The sequence below is a fragment of the Protomyctophum parallelum genome (genome assembly GCF_964188405.1).
Source record: "Protomyctophum parallelum genome assembly, chromosome: 3".
NCBI lineage: Eukaryota > Metazoa > Chordata > Actinopteri > Myctophiformes > Myctophidae > Protomyctophum > Protomyctophum parallelum.
The window spans coordinates 22,816,297-22,841,064 of record NC_139698.1 but is presented as its reverse complement, the minus strand read 5'-3'; the positions used below and the strand labels follow the sequence as shown (position 1 = coordinate 22,841,064).

At 43.3% G+C, this 24,768-nt stretch overlaps 1 protein-coding gene across 1 annotated transcript; it reads right to left on the bottom strand.

Annotated features, from left to right (window-relative positions):
• Positions 1-19,570: 19,570 nt before the first annotated feature.
• On the bottom strand, positions 19,571-24,335 carry snx10b (sorting nexin 10b; the record flags this gene model as incomplete). The annotated part of the gene is made up of 5 exons (XM_083760793.1): positions 19,571-19,852; positions 21,602-21,811; positions 22,791-22,892; positions 23,133-23,233; positions 24,243-24,335. 5 exons carry the CDS (start codon positions 24,333-24,335, stop codon positions 19,708-19,710), a joined length of 651 nt encoding a protein of 216 aa, XP_083616919.1. The 3' UTR covers positions 19,571-19,707.
• Between the last annotated feature and the right edge of the window lie 433 nt (positions 24,336-24,768).

Here is a 24,768-nt window from a genome sequence, read left to right as displayed (position 1 = left end):
ACGCCCCCCCCCCCCCTTCCCCCTGATTCCAGGAGATGAGAAGCTGTTGCTCGCCTTGCTACAGCGATCACGCTCGTACTTTGGTAATTGCTACATCGGCGTGCGGAAACGGCGACAGCATGTGCCGCGGCAGGAATAGCAGGTATAGTGCCGAGCGGGGAACAAAGGAACGGTAGCCTGAGCCTGTCAAGATGTGATGAATGATAGATATATAACGCTTAAAGTCGTCTCATTTCCATCTCTGCATGACGGGTGACTGACGGGGGGGAAAAATGTTGCCGCCTTGGGACCGCGTCTGAAACGAGTGTGTTTCACAGATTGAAGTAACACTGCAAAATCACGAGTTTTAATTTGACTCTGAGAGTGTACAAAATAATTTGCACACTGTCAGAGTTAGATTGAAACTCTGGGCTTTACAGTGTGGGTTTGAAGATGAACACTAGCTCTTATCCATAGCTCTAATGCGTTGCATTTAGATTAGAGCTATGGACCAGAGCTATAGATGAACACATACATTTGTAGGCCTACTACTCTTGTGAGGACCTTTGATTGATTTCTACTGAATACATTCATTCCCTTCAAAAAGTGGGAAGCAGCAAAAAAAATTAAAACACGTCCCTCATCAGAATGTCCCAGCTCATCTTCCTAGCCTTAAACCTCAAAGAACAGTGAAAATGCAAATTGTGCTACGGGTTCTCATGGCAAGCGATATAGACCCTGGCTTATATGTTCAGAGCCCAGGTTTATCCCGTTAACAATTTCAATATTTCCATACAGTGAACAGAAAATCCCACTTAAAGGAGAATTCCATACTAAAAGGCTTTCTTACCTTTCTTTGTAGTTGTTACGTCCCCATCAAAGAGGTCCAGTTGTTATTTTTTGCAAAAGCTCCTTATTGGCTATTTCCCCTACCATAAGCCCTAAATTAATTGCATTGAATTGAATGGGATGTATGGGGTGTTGTGCTAATTCGCTTTTTTCCATCGAAATAAGTAGTAAAGTGTGCCGCTTGGGTTATTATTTACATTATGAAGAGAGGATATATATACAAAAAATATATAATTTTGAGCGATGGAAATAAGGGAATTAGCACCCCATACATCCCATTCAATTCAATGCAATTCATTTAGGGCTTATGGTAGGGGAAATAGCCAATAAGAGCTTTTGCACAAAATAACACCTGGACCTCTTTGATGGGGACGTAACAAAGAAAGGTAAGAAAGCCTTTTAGTATGGAATTCTCCTTTAAAGCCACACACACATGAACCCTGTGGCGTGCACTCGTGCAACGCGCACGCACGCACACACGCACATACACAGTTTCACACTGTTCTGCTCCTCGATTGCCTTTGAGTTATTGCTCGACCCAGAACGGCTGCTTGCATGGGACGGACTTATGGAAACACTGCCACGGTGTTTGTTCAGGTCCCGCTTTTCACACTCTCTGAGTAAACCAACACCGTGAGGACCGGCCATGTGTCTCTGTCTTGCCTGCGGTAGGCAAGCGGAGTCGAGTCAAGGGCCGTGCGCGCTGACGGGGACCCTCCTCGAATTGTCACGGCCCGTGGGTTTTATCGTTTCATAAATATGAGGAACAAATGCTGACATTGGCCCACATTTTTTGCAAGCAGCACCCCTGATCACAGGGCCTGTATTGCAATATAGAAGTTATTTAGCACTGCATGGGGACTTGTAGAGAGGTGACTTTATTCTCTCTCTCTCTCTCTCTCTCTCTCTCTCTCTCTCTCTCTCTCTCTCTCTCTCTCTCTCTCTCTCTCTCTCTCTCTCTCTCTCTATATATATATATATATATATATATATATATATATATACAGAGACACAGTATATATTGTGTATGTGTGCTATAGGTGGGCGCCTGTGATAACGGCTCATCCTGCCATCACGAAGAGCAGTCGTATGGATCTAATATCTCAGCGACGCCGTACTGTTGCTACTAATGACTCCTGTATAATGTGGCACTTAAATGCATGAGCAGCCTCTGAGTTATCTGTAATTGGCCTCCGCTAGAGCATATCTGCTCCCAGAACTTCCATTTAGTGCGTGTGCGTGTGTGTGTGCGTGTCTGTGTGTGTGTGTGTGTGTGTGTGCGTGTGTGCGTGCAAGCGTGTGTGTGTGACGCGGTCTGTTCTGTTCACTGAGAAGAAGAACAAAAAAAAACGGATTAATGATTTCATACTGATACTCACCAGCTGAATGTTCGATAGCCGCTGGTTTCTCCATCGCTTAAAATGGATTTTCTTTTCTTTTCTTTTTTAGTAGCGCTGTGCTAATTGCACAACAGAGGAAAGGGCAACTCAGGCATGAGATAGGAGCGGCTGAGGTGGAGGCATGGAGGGGTGGAGGTCATTTAAGCTGCGGAGGCAGAAAGATTGTGCTGACTTGGCCAAGAGCCTCCCGGAGAGGTTCCTCTATCTATCCTATATCCTCTGTGGAGCGTGCTCACCTTCCACCACCACCACCAGCCTATACCGTGGTCAAAGTTTGCACAGTCAGCACTGTGACGGCAATGTCAAAGCTGCATGTGGCACGGCTACAATTGTGACAGAATCTAAGCTTTGTATGTCTTTCTTAGTGGCTCTATACAACTCAATCTGAAGTTTAGTTTAGTTTTTAAACAATGTGCTATTTGTGTTAGGTTTCGGGTCTAGACTAGGGGCGGGTCGCGGCAGAGATTTGCGCACGCCCTGATTGGATCTCACTGATCTGTCAGTCACCACCCGGCCCCTCCTTGCCACTTGCAGATTGCGTGATTGATTGGGCTCACTCTTTTTGTGGACTGCTGTTATTTATCAGTTTCAGCATGGCTGCCAGTTCCCACCTGATGTGGGAGTTCGACTGCCCCAGACGGTATACTGAATAACTGCTAGCTTGCATAACGTCTTCAGATTAGGACCCAAGTCCAAGATGCACAGGTCAGTGTGTTCCATCCTCCAAAGTGGATGAAACGTTCTCTCACCATGTAACAGCTCATAAAACCCGGATCCTCAGCTCTGAGTTCAAGCTGCTTCCTTCTGGCCTTCGCCTAAAAGTTCCAGGGGCCAAAAGCAATAGGTATAAGTTCTCCTTCGTGCCGGTGTCTATCCAGGCTCTAAATGCCGATAGGATAGAGGAGGTAACTTGTCACCTGACTCGCTTGTAGGAATTCTTTACACAATTGTTTGTTTCTGAAAATGTTATGATTTTCTTTTTTTTATATATTTTTTATCCCACGATTTTGTAACCCATTTTTCACCCCTGTGTCAATCATCTAATGTGATCCTGGGCTCTACACACCCTCCACCAACCTAGTCCCCATATATGGGGGACAAGGGGAGAGCAACGGACTTGAACTCATGCTTCCTTCATGCCTGAGTGTCCAAGTTGCTCCTTTACACCTGACAGGGGGGAGTTTCCCTGGTTGGACGTGAAAGGAACACGTTATTCCAACCAGTTCCTTTCCCCTCCATCAGGCGCCCCTGCTGGCCAGGTGGAGGCAGTTTAGTGACCAGGATTACTGTATGTTTTTTGTGAGGGTACCTACCCTAGGAGACACGGGGAGAACATGCAAACTCCACACAGAAAGGCCCTTTCGCCAACCCCGCCTTCGGGTATGGACACTGATGACGCGGAGGAGGAAACACGCCGCCAGCACCCACAGCGTCCCGAGCGGGAATCGAACCCAGGACCTTCTAGCTGTGAGGCGACAGCACTACCAAAATGTTATGAATTTCAATGCTACACTGATACCTTGAACTGCCATCCTGTTTTATTGTTCTATGTGTACCATGTGCTTTTTTACTGTGTTTTATGTGATTCATGTTATCTGCCTGTGTTATGCCTTGCCGTAAACCAAATCTGAACCTGAGATGGGCATTTCCCCTTGGGCTCTGCAACCTTCTTCCAGGAGAAGGTCTCTGGGTTGAATTTCCACAGATCATTGAAGTTCTGGTTGAAGTTATTGCAACCAACAACAACAACTCTCCATTGTAGGCAAAGGCTGAATGACGTCCTTCTGGAAGAAGCTGTGCAGAAGGTCGTGCTCAGCCAACAGTTGGTCTCTGTGTCAAAGACCAGACCATTATGGTGGTGTCCAACTTGTAGATGTCATTAGTGAGTCCAGTCAGCTGGGTGATTCTTCCATGGATATATATGACCTTCCAGCGAGACACGGACCGGGTGGCTGCCCCTCTCCTCTGGAACAGTCCCAGAAATCTTGACGTCCACATCAAATGCATAAAGCACATTGGAGTACTTGTAGGAGAAACTACATCCTCCCTGCACATGTAGACAATATCTTCTATCAGGACAGCATAGTCGTCACTATAGGGGCAACTTCATCCAGCGTTGAAGGCACTGTGTTAAATGACAATAAAAGTGTGTCTATCTATCCATCTGTCTATCAATCATTTAAAAATCACATCCGTGGCCTGGGCCGTGGCTCAGCGGTCCAGGCACCTTGGCCGGTAGCCAGAGTCTGGCAGTGTGCCGTGGGCTCGACTCCCGATCCCGACAGCCTTTACTGCATGTCACTCCCCCATCCCAAAACATACAAAAATTAAAATAAATCACATCTGTGTGAAGTGAGGGGCGCTCTAATCAAGAATGGTGGTCCCTTATTGGTCAATGGTTCCCACCGACATACTGTACATATATGCAGATTTGCTCAGACACATATGACGTAAATTCTTCATTCATTGTCAATGGCATTTAATGTTTGTGTTTGTTCAGACAACACAAACATTAAACTATGTTTGTTTAGAAAACACGTGTGAGGGGCGGTCTTATCATTATACAGATTCATCATACATCACATTCCTTGGTCAGCCAATCAAATCATCACATGCCATGCTACAAAAACGTTCCGTGCTCATACACACATAGCCTACACACAAAGCTGTGCATAGGAGGGGCTATAGCGCCCCTCAAAAAGATTAGCAGTCCAGCCAGTACAATAGTTCCTGTGGTGGAGGTGAACGGAACACTGCCCCCCCACTGGCCTTTACTACAAACTTATACATCTTTGGGGTATTCCTGAATATTATGTCATATTATGGTACATAATTATGCAATTCTTAACCCATAAGACACAGTACAAGTTTCATTTGTATTGGAGTGTGAAGCTTGAGTCAGCATGGCCCACTGTTTAATGCTGTCGCCAAAATAATTATACACATTTTCTATGGTATCATAAAACAGTTTGAGCTCTGTGTTACGGTCCTATCTGGCCCTAGTGGTGTTTTGGTCTGTGTATAATCCACTGTTAGTGTTTTCCAGTGCTGATGATGGATGGTGGGAGTGGCAGTAGAGATTGGAGGCGTGTCGGGGAGATTGTGACACACCTGGGCCAGTATAAAATCACCAACCAGTATAAAAGGAGAGAGAGAACAGCCCACAAGCTCTTTTGCCATTGTAACAAACACCACATGCTGCTGAGACCCTGTGTTCTGTTTTCCCAGTGAAACAATACTAGACAGACAAAGTCACTAGTCAGATAAAGTTGATAGTCAAAGTTACTTTAAGCAACTCAACTCATATGAACCACTGTCCAAGTATCCCAAACCACTAGACTAAAATGTTGGGAAGGGACTATAGTGAACAAGAGATCCAGTGTAAGTCAATTTACAATTAGTTGCATGCTAAAACATTACAACATACAACAGTCATTACGAAGCCATCAAGGCCCGTCAAAATACATTTTCTTTCTTCAAAATCTTAGTCGACTAAAACTAGACTATCACTAAAACATTCCAGGTGACTAAAATGTGACTAAAAAACAAAAAAACTATTCAAGAGACTATGACTAAAACTAAAATCAAAATTTGCTGCCAAAAACAAATACCGGTCTTTGACAGCCCAAATAGGCTCTATCTACAGTATGCACAGCAGCCATTACTGAAAAGAAATTGGGCCTCTTCAAAGAAATGTGGCCTCTTCCTTACTTCCTATTCACAGGTATTACCAAAGATACTATGATACAGTATATGATACTTTTATTTTCATTCGCATTCGGCTCAAAATAACCGAGACCGCTGCAACTTGTCTCTGCATTCTACTTCTCAGGAAGTAGAATGCTTTCAGAAGACGGATAGTTCCAATCCTGTCGATGGCCGGATCCTTTGAGGTTGCAACTCTGCTGTTATACAAGATTAAGCAAGATCGCTGACAATTGAAAACACTAATGAAAAAACCCCTAAATGTCAGAAGGGAATGAGTTACGTCATGTTTTGTGCGTCTAATCAACTTGCCTTTTACTTTGATTTCAGTGATTTGACGAAAGGCTGACACTGTGGAAGACATTATGTCCGATGTCATTCTGATCGTGGTGACAATTGTTTTTGTCGCTTTGGCTCTAGTGGTCATTTCTCGTTCAATGTGTAAAGGTGAGTAGGCCTACTACTACAGTAGTTGGAGTACAGTAGATTACAGATTACATTCACATGAGCAACTACATCAAATATACCTGTACGGAGTACCATGGCAAAGCACTTTGAAGGTTCAAATACAAAAAGGTTTACTTTTGTTTTTACTCTTTTCATTTTCAGAAACGACAGGCATAAGGTAAGCAGCCTACACTATTAATCTATGTCTATTCATCAACATGACAGTAGATTCCATTGTCTTTCCTACTCCAAAGTTAATTCAACAGACAGATCAGACTCACGGCCCAGCTGCAGACCAGAGGACCAATCAAAGTGGGGGTCCTAGTTTAGTTTAGTTTATTCTATTTAGTTTATTAGTTTATTAGTTTATTCATCCTTCAGTTTCAAATACAATATTCACAACAATGAATGGAAGCTGTTACAAAACATGAAGATGATCAAAAGGAATAGGCAGTGCCTATCCTACATTTACTTACCACAGAACATAAGTCAGTATACTCACATATACAGATTCACAAAACATATAAGTCAGATATGAGAATTCCACCCTACACCAAACCCACCCCCGTGTTACAGTAGAGATCCACCAGGAGCCCTATGAGTTACAGTACATAGCACTACATAACCATTAGATTACACATCATTATTATTATTATTATACTCATTCACATGAATACAAAACAACTCGCCCCTTTACCAACTCGCCCCGGGCGTACAGCCAGCGGAACCTGGTATTCCTAAAGTAACCTAAGTCAATTATGCTTAAGCAATGACTGTTTTCAGGACGGCTCCGCTAGGCGGAAGTACGTCAGCTATGATGCAATCACTGTAGGTGTCGAAATCGTTAAGCAAACACACCCGTCGCGCGTCAGCTATAACTTGCCGATATTGCTTAATTCTTACATGCACATGATCAGCAGTGGAAAGAGGAAGGTGATGGAGTAATCGGTGTAAATGTATGACAGGTATAATTTCAATAAACATGGTTATGACATGGCGTTGTAGACACTACGTGTAAGTGTGGGTTCTTCCGTATTAGAAAGGGCTGCGACGGAGAGCAGGTTTATGTATCGAGCACTGATAAAGTCCCTATTCTCTCCTCATGCCACTGAGACAGAAGAAAACATCACACAAAACAAATATAGTGTAGGGCCTATATACCAATTTGTGTGAAGTATGGATAAAGAGAGAATTTGGGGCAGAGGTTCGTCATTGGCATCCAGGGAGTGTGTTTGGCATAGACCGGGCCACACACACACACACACACACACACACACACACACACACACACACACACACACACACACACGGACGGAGACAATTAGTGGTGGAATTTCTGCTCATTCCAGAACAGTGTGTGAGAGAAAAAGAGAGAACCGAGAGGGAAAACATGTTGTAATCAGTGTGAGCAACATTTTTGTTATCACTCTGTTGCTTGCGACCGGACAAGTGCACGTGTGAGCCGAACGGGGTAGTAGGTAACCTGACTCTGCCAGATGAGGGCGGGTAGTAGGCTCTATGCACACTGCACAGCAGCCATACTGAAAGGAAATTGTGTGTGTGTGTGTGTGTGTGTGTGTGTGTGTGTGTGTGTGTGTGTGTGTGTGTGTGTGAGTGTGTGTGTGTGTGTGTGTGTGTGTGTGTGTGTGTGTGTGTGTGTGTGTGCGTGCGTGCGTGCGTGCGTGCGTGCGTGCGTGCGTGCGCGCGTGCGTGTGTGTGCGCGTGCGTGTGTGTGTGTTTTAAAAAGACAAGGCTTTGTATTCTGAGGGATTTTGTTCAGTAACGGGGATCTCCCCAACTTTCCAGCTCTTTAGTATACAGAAAATTCATTTTCAGGTGGGTCAAGAGTCTTATCCAATCAGGGGAGAGGACCCATTTATCATCTTCAAATCTATAGTATTTAGATTACAATTTTATGTTTGCTTATTCATTTATTAAAATGTTGTCACTTCAGATTTCAGTGTGCGTGCATGTGTCATAGAGAACAAATACAGTGAATTAGCCTGCAGATGGATATGTATTGTTTCTGCTCTATAAATGCTAGTCTTGCATAATTACTGTACAGAAACCTTAAAGGACAAAGGACGTTGCCTATAAATAAAGTTCGTATTGCAAGTGCCTGTGTGTGACGGTGTGCAGGTCTTTGTGCACTTTATGTGCATTCTTCTGAGTACATTGAACCCTGCCTACGCACCCGCCTCAGAGCATACAGGTGTGCAAAAAGACTTTGTTGCCTATTCGGTTGTTATTAGAGAAAGTAAAAGATGATTTGCTGCTTTCTCTTAAAGTTTAGCGGTTTTTGACAGGGGCGGGGGCATTCGAAACAAGTGGCTAAATATGTATGTATTTATTTATTTTACAATATTTTATGGCGATTTCTTTATTATTATTTATAGTCCTACTAGAAACCAGGACATTACATCTGCCGTCCCAAAGCTGTCCTTTAAGTCATGTGTTGTGAACTTGCTTTATACTCTGATTTAGTGATTTGACGAAAGGCACTGGAAGAGCCTCGATCCTGTGATTATGACCATAAATATGATTGTCACTTTCGTGACAATCATATGTATGATTATTTTTGTTGTGGCTCTACTGGCCTTATGCATTTATCTCACGGATAAAGGTGAGTACTACTAGCCTATACTGTACATTACAGTAACTACTTAAAATATAGTACTACATTGGCATAGCATTTATTTATTTTTACTTTATTGACTTTACTTTTATGTACAATTCCTTGTAACATAAATACATTTTCTTTTCACATTTGTTTCTCAAGTCACTGTTGTTAGCTGAGTTTGACCTTTTTTCTTCTTCACCTATTTCAACACAAGAAAACACAATAGCAATTTAAAGGTTCAAATACACACAGTTTAACTTTTATTACTCTTTTCATTTTCAGCACTGACAGGAGTAAGCACTTGGTGGTTGAAAGGTGAGTGCTACTACAGCAGATGTCGATTACAGTCACATGAGCAACTACATAAAACATACTGCATGGCAATTTAAAGGTTCAAATACAAAAAGGTTTACTTTTTTTTTTACTTTTCATTTTCAGTAACGCCAGGCGTAAGGTAAGCAGCCTACAGTATCAATCTATGTCTATTCATCAACATGACAGTAGATTCCATTGTCTTTTCTACTCTAAATTTAATTCAACAGACAGAGAGAGAGACAGATCAGACTCACGGCAGGTCAGTCTCACGGCTCAGCTACAGACCAGAGGACCAATCAAAGTGGGGCTCCTGGTGACGTGCACATCCGTCCATCCATCCATCTTCAACCGCTTATCCGTAGTCGGGTTGCGGGGGCAACCGCTCCACCGGAGATACAACTGTCCCCGCAGCTGGATACAACTGTTCCGGACCCGACCGCCCCCGCCTCCCCACCTCCAAGCTACGGGAGCTGGATGTGACTGTCCCCGCCACCGGACCCGACCGTCCACGCCTCCACCCACCACGGTGGCATTGGACTGTACTGTACTGTACTGTCCTCGCCGCGGGGGCTGGACTGAGCTCAGCTTGCCCTTGGCTTGGATGCCCCTGCCCCACCGAACCTGCCACTCTTGTTGCAGAAGGAACGAGTGCATTCTCAGCTTCAGACGCGACACTTCCAGGGGGAGGGATGGCAACTACCAGGGGGGGGGGGGATTAGGACACACAGCAGCGCCGGCAGTGTTTTCTTGCTATTGTCTTTTAAATCGATTAACATTCCAACCTGATTCCTACCGAATGTGTCGGCTACATTTGTTAGGCTATACAGGGAGCGGGAGGACAAATAATAGGGACTTTAAGCAACGACGGCTACGGCAGTCGGCTCCGGCAACCGGAAATGGATCAGTGCTCGATAGATAAACCTGCTTGCAGTCGCTGCCCTTTCTACTACGGAAGAACCTAAACTTCAGTGTCCATGCCCTCTCTTATACTGTGTAATGTGTTGACACAGATTGCTCAGACGAAGCAGCTTTCACTGCTTCGTCTCAACCATTACTCAATGGCTCTGGTCTCAGACCCCACGGTGGATATTTTGACATTCAGTTTTTTCTTTTTTTTTTGGAATGTTGCCATTGCTGTTCGAGCAGCCATAAACTAAACAGGTTCATCTCGATGTTCTGGGCATCTTTGTAATGTTAGTAAAAAGCAGTTAAAAGAGTAACGTTTGACTTGAGGCAGACTAACATCAGTCACTCTACCGTTCACTGTAGTAGCCTGGTGAGGGTTTAAACCCCGCAGCTATGTCGAGTTCGCCTACAGGAAATACGTAAGCTGCGACCATGAGACCCGTTTCTTTCTTTCAATCATTTTTTTCCCCATTTTTGCACAAACCGATACATGACTCACATATACATACAGACTAACCGACATACCTACATACATTATACAGTACATACATACGTCCATACATCATCTTCTTCTTACTACTTATATAATTATTCATGTAGTCTAAAAAAAGCCTTTGTTCTTAACATGAATAGTTCCTTAATTTGCCAAACCTCTTGATAATATTTCTGCGTATTCTACTCCCATGTATTCCACAACTGGGCCCCAAACCAAGAAGAATCCATCCATGTCTCCTTGGAGAACATGTGTGAGCTGTTCTAGTGGGAGCAGTTGTAGAACATTATGGAGCCAACTCGATACAGATGGAACAACATCCCCAATCCAACATTGTTGTATTGACAACCTAGCACAGTACCATATAGTATATTCAGGATTCTCTTGAATCTATCAAATCTATCGGATTTAGCCAGCCCCACTAAGGTGGGCAGACAGAATTTGGGGTGTCAAACCCCCGAAATGCATAGAAAACTATGCTATCATCATTTCAGTTCATCTATCTTCTCCTTCTTTGACCAACAGTATGCTAACCCAATTGCCCTTCCTGACACTGCCCTCTGCATTTACCCGGGCTTTCATGGGACAACTTGTGCAACACAGGAAATGCTTTCTCGTATGTCTTCATGTGTTTAGACACAGTTTCGTTTGGACAACATAACTTGGCCAACATTGGCTTTGCAACAATGAGTTCCCTTTTCAGAGTTGCGTAGTCTGTTCCAGTTCCAGTAAGAGCATGCAAAGGCTCCAACAAGGTGGAGTCTAGAAATCTCTCAGAATAGGGTACAAGGCTTGATATGGTATGATATGATATGACATACTTTTGACTCCACTACCTTTCTAAGCCTTATATTTCAAATAGTGAAACTAGCAGATCAACAAACTCGCAGTTTCTTTTTTAACGTCTACATTTTAATATAGACAGAATTTTAAAGGCCTGCGCACTTACATTATTGTAAAAGTACTTCAACTCACGTACACATTTGACAGATAATATTCCACTTGAGTCGTACTTTGACTCAAGTACTGGGGTTGGTTTGTTGTTGTTGTTGTTCATCCACGTCTATGTATTTGAGATGACCAAATTATTTTACCCAGAATAGGGTCCAAGGCTTGATATGGCTGTCATTAGGTCTATACTATCAACTGTCGCCCCGGTCGCCTCTCTGGACCACGTCGCTGAAAGAAAAATCACTGAAACGTATTTTCTCATTTTCTCATTATCAGGATCCCCATAACTTTTGATTGGGTGGGCAGGACGCACGTTTGCCCCCCCCCCCCCCTAGAACCGGCCTTGTATCAAATTCAGGTGTCGTTGGGTGTAAGCCCAAGATACATTGTAGGGGATCTAGTTCGATCCTTAGCCCTGTTATAGTAGAAATTTCGTTCTTACCGTTTCTGACTACTCTGATGCACTGATGATGTGTTCTTCTCGAATGCTCAGATCTTTTAGCGTATGCAACAGGATGCTGCAAATGGCTGGTGAGGAAGACGCGGGCTCCGTCGTGGGGAGCTAACATGGAGTGGATGGTTTAGGTGCATACAGCGATGAAGCTGTACACCATAATGGTGTGTTCTAGATAGATTTAATCATGAATTGGAACATTCCAATGTGTTTCTAATGATTAAAATACATGAATCAACTTGACTGAAAGTGTCAAAAGTTAAGTTATAACTCGTTTTCACATATAGCCACCATCTTGGAAATGGAAATTAGGGTACCAGACACACCCCATTGTAATAAGTATTCCAACATGTTTGTAATGGTCAAATAACTAAATAAATAGACACCGCATTTGTAGCTCATCTGGTTCAAATGTTACAGCCAAAACTGTTTTAGTTGGCAGCCATATTGGATTTGTCTGCCATGGCGACCCCGAAGGTCACAGGCTCGGGCGCCCTAGCTTAAACATTAGAGCATGCCCTGGGCTACATCCGGGCCAAATTTGGTCCCTTTAATATTGATTGGCATGGAAATATCCGTAAGGCCCGGGACTATTGCTGAGATGTCAGATGCTGTGACAGTTTGTGGTACTTGATACTTGAATAAATGTTGCATACAATATGTTGAAATAATTCTGACCTTTATTGCATTTAGTTTTAGTTAGTTTGCATTATTCCAAATTAGGGGAGCGTGGTAACATTTTAATAGACCAGCCATTTTGGGCCAAGGTGCACTGCTTTTTTTTCTACCTATCATTACACAGTAGGTTGTGACATTTTTAATGTATGAAACATAAGCTTTTGGATCAATTTACTATGTGTATGTTTCAGTGTGCTGGGTGCCATAACGTAAACAAATTTGCTACATTTCATGATCTAGATTAAAGTATGAGTAAACGAAGGCACCAGTACTTGTTTCAGATGTTAGGTATATGTATTTATGACAAAGATTTTGTGTTGCCAAAATCAATATAACACATTTTACGAGCAAAAACAGCAGCACAAGATTTTCGTTTTTTGGTTATATATTTTTATATACATTTCTGGCCTGTGACAAAATACTGCAGGATATTATGAGTAGAACTTTTAACCCAAAGTTCAGAAGGGTATTATCTATGAAAAAATGCATTGAATGAGTAGTGCCCATGACGCGGGAACGAAATTCATTTTCTAGGCACTTTTTCTGTGGTCCCAACACAGCCTATTACTTTTGCAACGCTGTTGAAACAGCAATAAATGTGATGATATACTATATGTCCTCTCTGTTCCTTGCTTCAGATACATGACGAGTCCCATTTTTATGATGAAACTTTGATGAAACCCCGGCAATGTTCCAGCATGAATACCAGAAAAGTCGCCGCTTTACCAACTCGCCGCAGCAAAAAGTGGTGAGAACTCATCCGGACGGCACTCAAGCGAACTCCACAACGTTCGGCACGGCAACCCGCTCGATTTAGCTCGCTCTGTGGTGCCTCTCGTGGCTCAATTTACCCTGAGACGGCGCACCCACACAACCCCCTACTGAGCTCGTCGATAGGTCAGTGTCTCACTAGCCTGGGTTCCACCTATGCCTTCTATGGCATAGGCAGCTCCCGGCAGGATACAACCGGGAGAATCTAGACGCAGCTGCGCGACATGAGATTATTATATTTATTATAATTATTTAGAGCGACAGAGAGAGAGGAGTATGTTGTATGTGTGCGTCAATTTAACAAAGGCAAAGCTTGGAGGGGAAGGGTAGTACACCACCTATTTGCACACACAGCAGCATGAATTGAAACACTGCACAGATCCAGACTCTGATTCTGGGTAGAAAGGATAGGGAGGGAGACGAGGGCGGCGATCCAGCGGTCCTGAGTTGGTGTCAGTAGTATTAGCAGTATTGTCTGAAGAGCCTGTGACGGTGGCATTTGCATTAGTCATGTACTCATGGGAGTACCTGCAGGTACAAAAAAAACTTAAGGAGGTTCTGTGAATGTAGACTATATCTCTCCTAGCATTTCAAGACAGATCTTTTTTAAATGTCAAAATGATTTGCATAGAACCTTTGATGAAAAATAAGAGAAGCATCGCCTATCTGTGGCAGGCTGTTAAATCCAGGTTTCTCAGAAATGTGTGCAGTGGGTATATTGAATAGTTCAGTCATAAGCTAAGAACAAAGCTCTTTTGGATAAACACGTAAGCACACACGCACCTGTGGGATGCAAGATAATGCTGCATGCACAATGACAGAGTATACACACCTAATTAATAGCCGTGCATTTTCTTTTGAAACCAAAACACCTGGGTTTGCGTCCCAAGGCTACTGTGCATCATGTGACACAAGACATGTTTATGATGCACACAAACACATTGTTCTCACGCACACGTTCATGCATGCATGCTCGCACAGCGCACGCACACACGCACACAAGCAGACACACCGACATGTAATAACACGACCCTCTCATCTTGTCCCTGGAATCAGACAGCAACATTTGAATTTAACAAGCTGCCATCTTGTGAAGACACAGCAGCAGCAGCACTGCTCTCGATATACTCTCCCCAATTTGCGTTTGGAGGCGTTCCGGTGTCCCAGTGTGTTCCTGCTCGGGGCAGAGCAGGTCTGAGGTGATGTCACTGCCCCTGTCAGCCTGCCAAAGGCCTCCTGTCTTCCCCCCCTTTGTTAGGAAGCCCCTAATGAAGCTCGCCGTGCCTTCGGAGAGACGTGCTGATCTAATTAAAGGTGGTGAGGTGTCAGGCTATCCCATCTCTCTGCTTAGTGGCCATTACCTCAGCCTAAGCATAGTGCTCCTCGCTGTGGGGAGACCTGTCTCTGTGTGTGTGTGTGTGTGTGTGTGTGTGTGTGTGTGTGTGTGTGTGTGCGCGCGCTCGCAGGGCCGGATTTACAGTAGTAAATCCGGCCCCCTCGGCCACGTGGCTGAAAACAATCGCACCTGTGTGAACTGAGCGGTGCAACTATACATTTATTGTTATAGCTACTGTACTCTACTGTGCTCTGTACTGTATTGTAGTGTACTGTGCGGGGGTTTCTGGAACATCCAGACCCCCAGGAACGTGCCATGGGTGCCGGCCCGTTTCCGGCGAGCCGGCCCACAAAAAATAACCTTAATAATAGAGAAAATATATCATAAATGAATACTGAAACCAATTAAAATTAAAAAATATATGATAATTTGGGGACCCCCCCCCAAAATAATTTGGCAACCCCCGGGTTGAGAACCCCTGCTTTATAGTGTACTCTGTGCCACTTTACTCTGTGCTGTACTCTATACTAGCCACTTTAGGAGTTGCAGCTTTCCGTGCTCAGACATACTGTACATACAGACACAGAGACAGACATACGGACAGACACACATAGCTCCGTAATGGAGCGGAGGAACCGCTCAAAAATTAGGGGTATTTTGGTTAAATGTAAAAGAAAGAGAGAGACAGACAGGACGGACAGATAGACAGACAGACAGAAGAAGTCGCTGTGCATGGTGGGCTTTAGACTGGATAAGGCTTTCCACAGCTACCCCACAATTACACAGCAGAAGCTCTCAATGTTTTAACCATAATACAACTAAACATACAATAACTAAAGACAAATATCACTTTAATTGGTGTAGGGGGCCCCCGGGCTGCAGCCCACCCAAGCCCAATGGTAACACAATCACAGAAAGAAGTGACATGCACAGTGCACACACACTACTAAAGCCGACAGAGCGAGGGAGAGGGAGAGAGAGAGAGAGAGAGAGAGAGAGAGAGAGAGAGAGAGAGATAGCACATGTCCTGTCCTGTCCTGTCAGTGGACATGGCGGACATGGCATTTTGCTGAGTGGGGAGCAGTGCTGACTGTCTATACCTGGTTGGCCCCTAGCTCTGTCCGACAGACAGGAGCGTGTCTGCTGGGACTGCATGGGGCCTGTTCCCTGTTCCCAGCAGCACGAGGTGCACATAATACGATGACAGGAAGGTTTGGCTGAAAGCTCTTCAGAGACCCTATTACATTACAATGTGTCTCGCTGCTGCTAACCATGCAGCCTCTGCCAAGATGACATGCATGTAGAGCCAGTGGTGCATGGGAAAAGTACACTCACTTTGTGTACTTCAGTACAAAGTATCAATCCTGCAGTAGAAATAGGCTGTAACAAGTAAATTCCAAAAAAATTACTCAATTTGCTTGAGTAAAAAGTACAATACATTTGGTACATACTAGTACATTCAACACATGGTATAGGTCGGATATACCATGCATATATGCATTAAAGTGGCATTGTAATGAATAAAATGTAATTGTATCCAATCTGTATGGTACAGTATGTTAATACCCGAAATCGAACAAAATGTACGATTTCATTGCGTTTTGGGCATTGAACATTTCAACTTATGATGATATGAATCAAAATAAAATTTCAGATTGCCTTTAAGGCTTCGTATAAAAATTGCACAGGAAAGAAATCGAGGAATTCTAAATTTACTTGAGTAAAAAGTACAAAAGCTTTGGTGTCAAAATGTACTTAAAATGTTCAAATGGCCGAAATGTATAGGGCTGAAGTGGTTATAATTTTGTAATAATTATCCAAATGTACGTAAGTAACTATAAGCTGTCAAATAAATGTATTGGAGTAAAAGTAGTTAGGATAGTTGGATCTGAGATGTAGTGGTGCAAAATGTAAAAGTATTGGAAATTAGAAGTGCGCAAGTAAACTACAAATGCCTTAAAATGGTTATGCTATTTGTAGCCTCATGTATAACTTAGTGTATGAACATGAATTTTACATTTAGGCAAATATTTAAAAATAAATCTAAACTATTTAGACTCGAAATGAGTCTACATTATGAATTAAAGGATGGGATAGCCCATCTACAACTAGCTCATAACACGTTGCAGTATGATGAGTTGAACTTGTGAGCTTTTTATGTTTGAAGACGTCTGGTGCTATGCTTGTGTGGCTCCATCGTATGACAGAAGTATATAAAACAGGGCTTATGTAAGTAAGTATACGTACATTTTATTTATATAGCACTTCTCACAGAGAAAACTCACAAAGTGCTTTACATGCAGAGAATAAAAACGAAACCAAGCAAAAAATGAAAACAGAATTGTAGGCTACAGAGCAGAGAACATGTAGCCTATACAATAATTGATCTGAAAACAAAACGGCAAAATAGCGATACACACATGGAAAAACATCATGAAACATGCCCGTGCAAATACTGTAGTGTTTTGAGTTTGATCTGTTACAAATAATGTCCACAGAAGCTACGGATCTCAAGGCCAGTGCAGGAAGAGCGTTCCACAGTGTGGGGTCGCTACAACCTGAAGGGCTCTGTCACCTTTTGTTTTAAGTCTAGTGCTGCATGGGACAAATAACAGACCTTGTTCCGCAGACCTTATAGGGCCCTCTCTGGCACATAACGCTGGACAAGGTCAGTTAAATATGTATGTAGTTAATAGTATATATAGCCTATTTGACTTTATGAAGTGCTTAAAGTTGCACTATGTAACTTTACTCTTTTACCCCAGATTTGCACCCGGGCTCTGACATTTTGTTTCTTCTGACCATCAAGCCTAATAGAGCTATTTCCTGCTTGCTCAGGGGATAAATTATTCACGCAAATAAAATGGTCAAACCAGAAATAATATTGTGTCAAAGTTCATGTTGAGGGAGTTCCAGGGGGTCCCCAGGTAATTTATAGTTAGGAACCAAATGGACCCTCATGGGTCTGTAACTCTGAGAGTGTACAAATGGTACACTCTCAGAGTTAAATATAAACTTTGACTTTACAATATAAATTGGGGGGTCACATAGATAGAAATGCCACCACTTAAACCCTAGAGTCTAGAGCAGACTTATTAGTAAAAATGGATCTGAGTTGCAACTGTACTTGGTATGCTCTTTTTTTCATTCTACACTAAAACGCTTCACCAAAAATAGCCGATCTACAAGCTCACAATGCTTGCAGATCTGCTATTTCTGGCAAAGGTTCTGCCCAGCTAGAGTAGGGATGCTCATGGGGTTCAAGTGGTTAAATGGGAGTCCATAGCCTAATGCATGTCAAACTGGGGGGGTCCTTGAAATTAAACGGGTTGAGAATCTCTGCTAGCCGTAAAGATCTTCTCTTATGGGGGTCCCTGCATGGCATATCTTTTCTAATGGGGGTCCGCAGGATAATTAGTATCAATTTTGCAGGGAGACCAAATATAATCACCTCTATTGTATCAAGTTATAATGTATCAACATACTGTCCCATACAGATTGGATATAGATTAAATGTTATTCATTACTAAAAACAAAACAAAACATAGTGCCACTTTAATGCTATACAGCAGTGGTTCCCAAACTTTTTCATGTCAAGGACCCCCAAATTGACACTAATTAGCCCACGGACCCCCATTTGAAAAGATATATGCCAGGGACCCCCATAAGAGAAGATTTTTAGGGCTCTAGCAGAGATTCTCAACCCATACATTAGGCATTAGGCAACCCATTTAATGGCATTTCTATCTCTGGAACCTCAATTTATATTGTAAAATCAAAGTTAATTTAACTCTGAGAGCGTACAAATGGAACCAAATGAACCTTAACGGGTTAATTTGGTTCCATTTGTTAGAGTTACAGACCCATATAAGGGTCCATTTGGTTTCTAACTATCATTTAGCTGGGGACCCCCTGGAACTCCCTCAAGGACCCCTGGGGTTCCCGGACCCCACTTTGGGAACCACTACTCTATAGTATGCATGGTATACCATGTGGTGAACGTGTACTAGATTGCCTACTACTCTAACCAGTTAGATGGATGTAACAACACTGCCATCTCCTGGCTATAGTTATTATTGTCACCTTGTACTAGAATAGAGAGCCCACACAACACATGATGGACCCATAGTAAAACAACAAAACAAATGGCTTTATTAACACGTATCGATGAAAATGCCTGACCGCCTATTAGCTTATACATAAAAATGTCACAAGTTGACGACAATGGGAACAACAAAGAAACCAGTAACATTAATAAAGAAAATGTCAGTTCATGAGGACCAGAGCCAGTTCATCTCTTCAGCTTCAGGGCTCATTAGAAGTGCATATAGCTGGGTGCATAACATCCAACGCTCCAACCCCTGTCAGGAAAATGTTCTGAGAATCAGGTTCTGTTCCAGGCACGTGCAGAGAGTGTGAAATCCTGTAAGAGGGCACTTTTGGACAAGAACAGCGAAAATAGCAGATCTACAAGCTCACAACGCGTCACGCCGCGACGCGTTGAGATCTTGTAGATCGTCTATTTTGCGCAACCCAGCACTCTTTAGCTAGTGGAGATGTCGGTGTGTACCGTGTACGACATGTACGATTTAGAAATTTGTTCAACGCAAAATGCTACGTTCAAGTTCAGGAGACTGAATGCTGCATGCCTTCTGGCATGGCATGGAAAGGAGAGGAGGGGCATGTGCATTTCTTTAACCATTAGTAAATGATGGTCTGGAAAGGGCAGTTGTTTTACAGACGGGTAAAAAGGGCAGCCCTGGGCTGAAGGCCCCTTTGATGTCTATACTGTATGTGTTCCCTTCAGGGTGAGACGGACGAGGAGCTCAGATCTTCCCTACTGTCCACTCGTCTGATGTCCAGTGGGGTTGTTGTTGTTGTTGTTGTAGTCTCTGGGCAGTTGACCACAGTGTCTTTCCTCCTGGTTTCTGTGCCTCTAAACAAAGAGCTGTAAATGACACAACAGGAGGATAGAGGGCTGGCACCATCATTAAACATTTAAGTCGGCGATTAACAACTTCATTGCGTTTTTTGGCATCGAACATTGAAACTTTGAATCAAAATGAATTATTATTGTATATCTATCTTCTTAATGGTTAATGATGGGTTGTATAATTGAGCCGACCAGGGAGAAAAATGTATAGCAGAGCCAAACGCCAAGATAAAATGTTATATGCACACACTCGCTTTTTTGAAGACGATTATGACGATTATTGCAAAAGAATGTGTGATTATCTGAAATAATTGCGAGTACATGATTTCGAATAATTGTGAAAGGCCTAGATACAGTAGACATTTTACTTACTGTACACACACACGCACGCACGCACGCACGCACGCACGCACACACACACACACACACACACACACACACACACACACACACACACACACACACACACACACACACACACACACACACACACACACACACACACACACACACACAGTCTACAGGCCTATCCTTATTGGCTCAAACCACCTGTCCTAGTAAGCACAGGATCCACCATTAACTTCACCTACAACAGCTCAAGTGAGACAATCAAGGAAATCAATTCCAAAACCACACAAAAGTGTATCATCATCCACAAGATAAGTATAGTATTCACCTTTTAAATCCCACAGCTCTTTGTATTAACAATAAACACGTCACTACACAACGCTCCCCTGCAAGGTGGTACACCCCAATGACCTTGTCAGTCTTTTCTGATTGGATCATCAGTTTCAGTTTGTGTGCTTGATTAGCAATAATTGAGGTCAGGATGTGAACACAAAACAAACTCTGAATACATACACATCTAGCTTTGTCGCAAACAGGTTGTTTGGAGCTGACCACAGGGCTGTAATGAAAGGTAATGGTGGTGAAATAGATAACAATGAATTACGGAAATGGTGGTTATGCTCCAACAGAAAGCATATGTTAAATATGTACCATATGATCAGAATGGATATGATAAACGGAAATATAAATGAATACCGCATGCGCAGATTAAAAGGAAAGTTGGTGTGTATGTATATAATATCGACAATCCAAAAATATATTATATTGTTGGATTGTATTGACTCCAGTGTAGGGAGCTGTGTGGGTTTGTGTAAAGGGGGAAATTGGGTAGCCTACTCTAATAATTATTTGTTTATTATGTGGGTAATTCATTGAGTAATATGTGACAAATCTAAAATGTGTATATGAATTGTTATGTCTCTGTCTGGGCATTGGGGGATTAACTGGTTAATTGAGGATCCAATTCACCTTTGGCACTATATGGTCTAGTCACTGTGGGAGGGGCTTAGCCTATTTAAGAAGGGAGGCCTGCCGCCTGGCTGCCACTGCCTTGCATTAAAGAAGGACTGTAGAGGAGGGCGACATCTGTCCGTGCGTGTGTAGACAAAGTGTGAAAAAGTATTTTGAGGTTTTTGTTCTTCAAATACTACCCTCACTAAAAGTAAGAGTGTGACACTGGGGAACAAAGGGATGAGGGAAAAGACAGGCCCTGTCATAAGCCGTAGCCAGACCTACCAGACAGGCGCGGCGGTTTTCTGCTGTCGGCCAGCGTCTTTTCCGGGTTTTTAGACAGCTGGTGGATGGAAATTAAGCTCAGCCGCGGGGGCAAGCGTTTCTGGGAATCTGGCCGTCGCGGCATTCAGATTCCGTTTACTGATTCCGTTTGCTTTCATATAGGGTACATTATCACGTTACCAGTCTGAGTCGAAGGAGGCGCCCTGGTCTGTGTTCAGATCCTGCTCTGAGTGGAAGCGCCGGAGGGCACAGGCGCAGCTCTGGACGGCCTGCGCCACAGAGTAGTGGGTCCTGCCCGAGGCGCACGCCTCCATCTTGGCCACGCTGAGCTGGGACTGCAGGAAGAGATGCAGGCAGCTGTCCGACAACCACAGAGGGCTCTGGAGGATCCTGGACAGACAGCAGAGCAGACACAGAGAGAGAGAGAGAGAGAGAGGTCAGTGCTGTGTTGGTGTATTTGCTGCAACAGTCAAAAACATGAACCCTATAGCTTCCCTATTCTGGGGGCCAAACATTTAGCAAAAAAAAGCAGATCACCTATGAAAAAAGGAGCGGACCAAATACTGAGCCCTGGTGGACCCCGATAAACAAAACAAAAAAACCCTACTGTATAAGATTTTTGATTAATAATAATGAATTATTAAAAGAAGGTTGGAATAAAATAATCAATTAAAAAAGGAGAAGTATTTATTTTAGCTTGAGAAAATGTGGTGTGCGCGATGACATGTAATATAAACCGTAATCGATTGAATAATCACTACGGAAATAATTGATATAGTTGCAACCCTGCTTCCTCCTCTATTCACCCACGTGGCCCAGTCATATTAGGATGTTTGTGTTTGTGTACATAGATTTCTTTCATGGATAGATAACCAAGTGTGTGTAATCAGATATGGCTCCTGACACGTGCATGTGTTTTAAACTGTGTGATGTGTACTGTAGGTAAACACAGTGTTTACATACAGTACACACAAGTAAGACGCGAGAACGCGGGAAGCGAACGCAGATCGTAAAGGTCGTTGTTAAGCAGCGGCGGGTGGTGTAACAGCGGGACACACAGACATTCAGTGTCGTTGTTAAGCAGCGGCGGGTGGTGTAACAGCGGGACACACAGACATTCAGTGTCGTTGTTAAGCAGCGGCGGGTGGTGTAACAGCGGGACACACAGACATTCAGCCCTTGCTGTCTAGCTGCGTCAGCCCTTGCTGTCTAGCTGCGCCCTCTGGTGGCGGGCGGGTGGTGTAACAGCGTGACACACAGACATTCAGCCCTTGCTGTCATACTAAGTGGCTCACTGCGTTCGCAATCACACAGTAACAAACGCGTGACTTTATTGGATCTGTATGCCGACTGCAATAATTCCACCTACTGTTCCAAAAAGTTCTGAAGGCCCTTCATCCTCTCAGCGATTTGCCTGCCGTTGTTCAGGCTGAAGAAGGGGTTTTTGGGGGGCAGTCCTGGTAATGGTACCCTGCAAACGTTGGAATTTATTACCACCATTATTGCGACAGAACAGATACTCCTACCTAAGCAGAAAAAGTACATCTGAAAGTGCAATGTCACTGCCTGGCTTTAATTCCCAGGAACCTGTGTTTGACCTATATCATAGGACAAAGTCCTATATGTCACGAGTGACATGTAACCCTTGTGTTACAGTAAATTATGCTCTGGATGTTGACGGTGTACAGTATGTACAGGGATATGGACTTACACGAGCAGGGAGTTTCCTTTTAGCTTCTGCCTGAGCCACACAAACTCACTGTATCTCCTCCTCACACGCGAGACCTTCTTGGTGAAGCAGACACTGTTTGCCTGCAGTGGGAAAACTGTTATTTGTAAGTGCAGACCACAGTCGTGCGCACGCATTCGTCGACTTATAGTGAACTTGGGGTGTATAAATGAGACTTTTAGTGTCTGTGATTATAGTCCACAGACAGACACGGTGGCACTGAAGCAATCTCAACAATTTTTAAGCCTTTTTGTTTATTGACAGCTGCAGGTGCAGGCAAAAAACTTGCTGTTTCGATGTTACTTATTACATTCTTGTCAGGTCACCTGTTGTTAACAGGTGATTGTTGACTACAATCTAAATGTTGTCACTCACCTTTTGCCTGTACCCATGTCAATGAAAGAAAGGCTTCAATTTACAGAGATTTCTCCTGTGCCTTCTTTCTTCTTTTGCCTTATGAGTCCCGCTCCTGAGATGTGCACTGTACTAGCCCGAACCTGGCCTGGCCAGAGGCATGGTGGAACCCCCCCCCCCCCCCCCCCCATTCTTCTTGGCACATCTTTAGAAATCAGATTTGAATTGCATTTCAAACCACCTTGGAATGTAGTTCAAATCTGATGGCTTTTTTTTTCTTTTATGATGATAGGATAATAGGATTTGGGCTGACAGAGTGAATATAGCCTTGTTTAGAAGGTGATTTTTAGACATTTCTTGCTTCATTAGATGAGACACAGGAATGCCACGGTTAAACAGAGAGACAGACTCATGATGAGTCTGTCTGTATGTGGCACACACTCTGCTGTCGCCCAAAGCTCACTGTTCATACGGCACGTAAAAAATAAGTGAGCCCTGTTCATTGTTGATATTGTACATGAATGTAGCCATTATCATAGAAATGCTTTGTAACATAAATGCAATATACGGTATTGTAGGCTATCGTTTCTATGGTTCTTCCCACTATACATTTCATAATTATTCTGGAAGACGTAAACATGCATATAAATATATATTATGATAATTTACCATTCAAACCAAAGCTTGTCCCCCAGACAAAACTGACAACTTCAAGTATATTATTGTCCATATACTTACATGCAAGCTGATTTCATAGTCCATGTAGGCATGCCAGAAGTCGTTCTTTTGTATCCGTGGATCACGCACCCACACACTGATAACCTGCTGCATAGCAGAGGCAGGAGACACTGGACTGGAGAGACCTGGCTGAATGCACCGTCCGATGGCCAATGGGGAAGTTTATAGGACCAAATACAGGAAGCTGTGGAAGCACAGACTTAAGAAAAACGGGAAGGGCAGAAAATCACAGAGCAGTCCTTTATTGCCTGACAGAAGAAAAGCAGTAGTACACACTCAGTAGTAGTAGTAATTATATTATAGGAATTGCCAGAAGTCCAAATTAAGTTACAGACTCTGTGTGAAGTGTTAGATGAAGGTGTCACAGCCACCGACTTGAACCTAGTGATATATTTCGTGTCATATGTTGCAATCATTCTATTCCTCAACTCACTGTACATATTCTGTCAGTTCTATCCATTATTCTATCGGTGTCTTCTCTCCACCCTTCTCCAGGACCAGGCTTTTATCATCTATTTAAGCACAC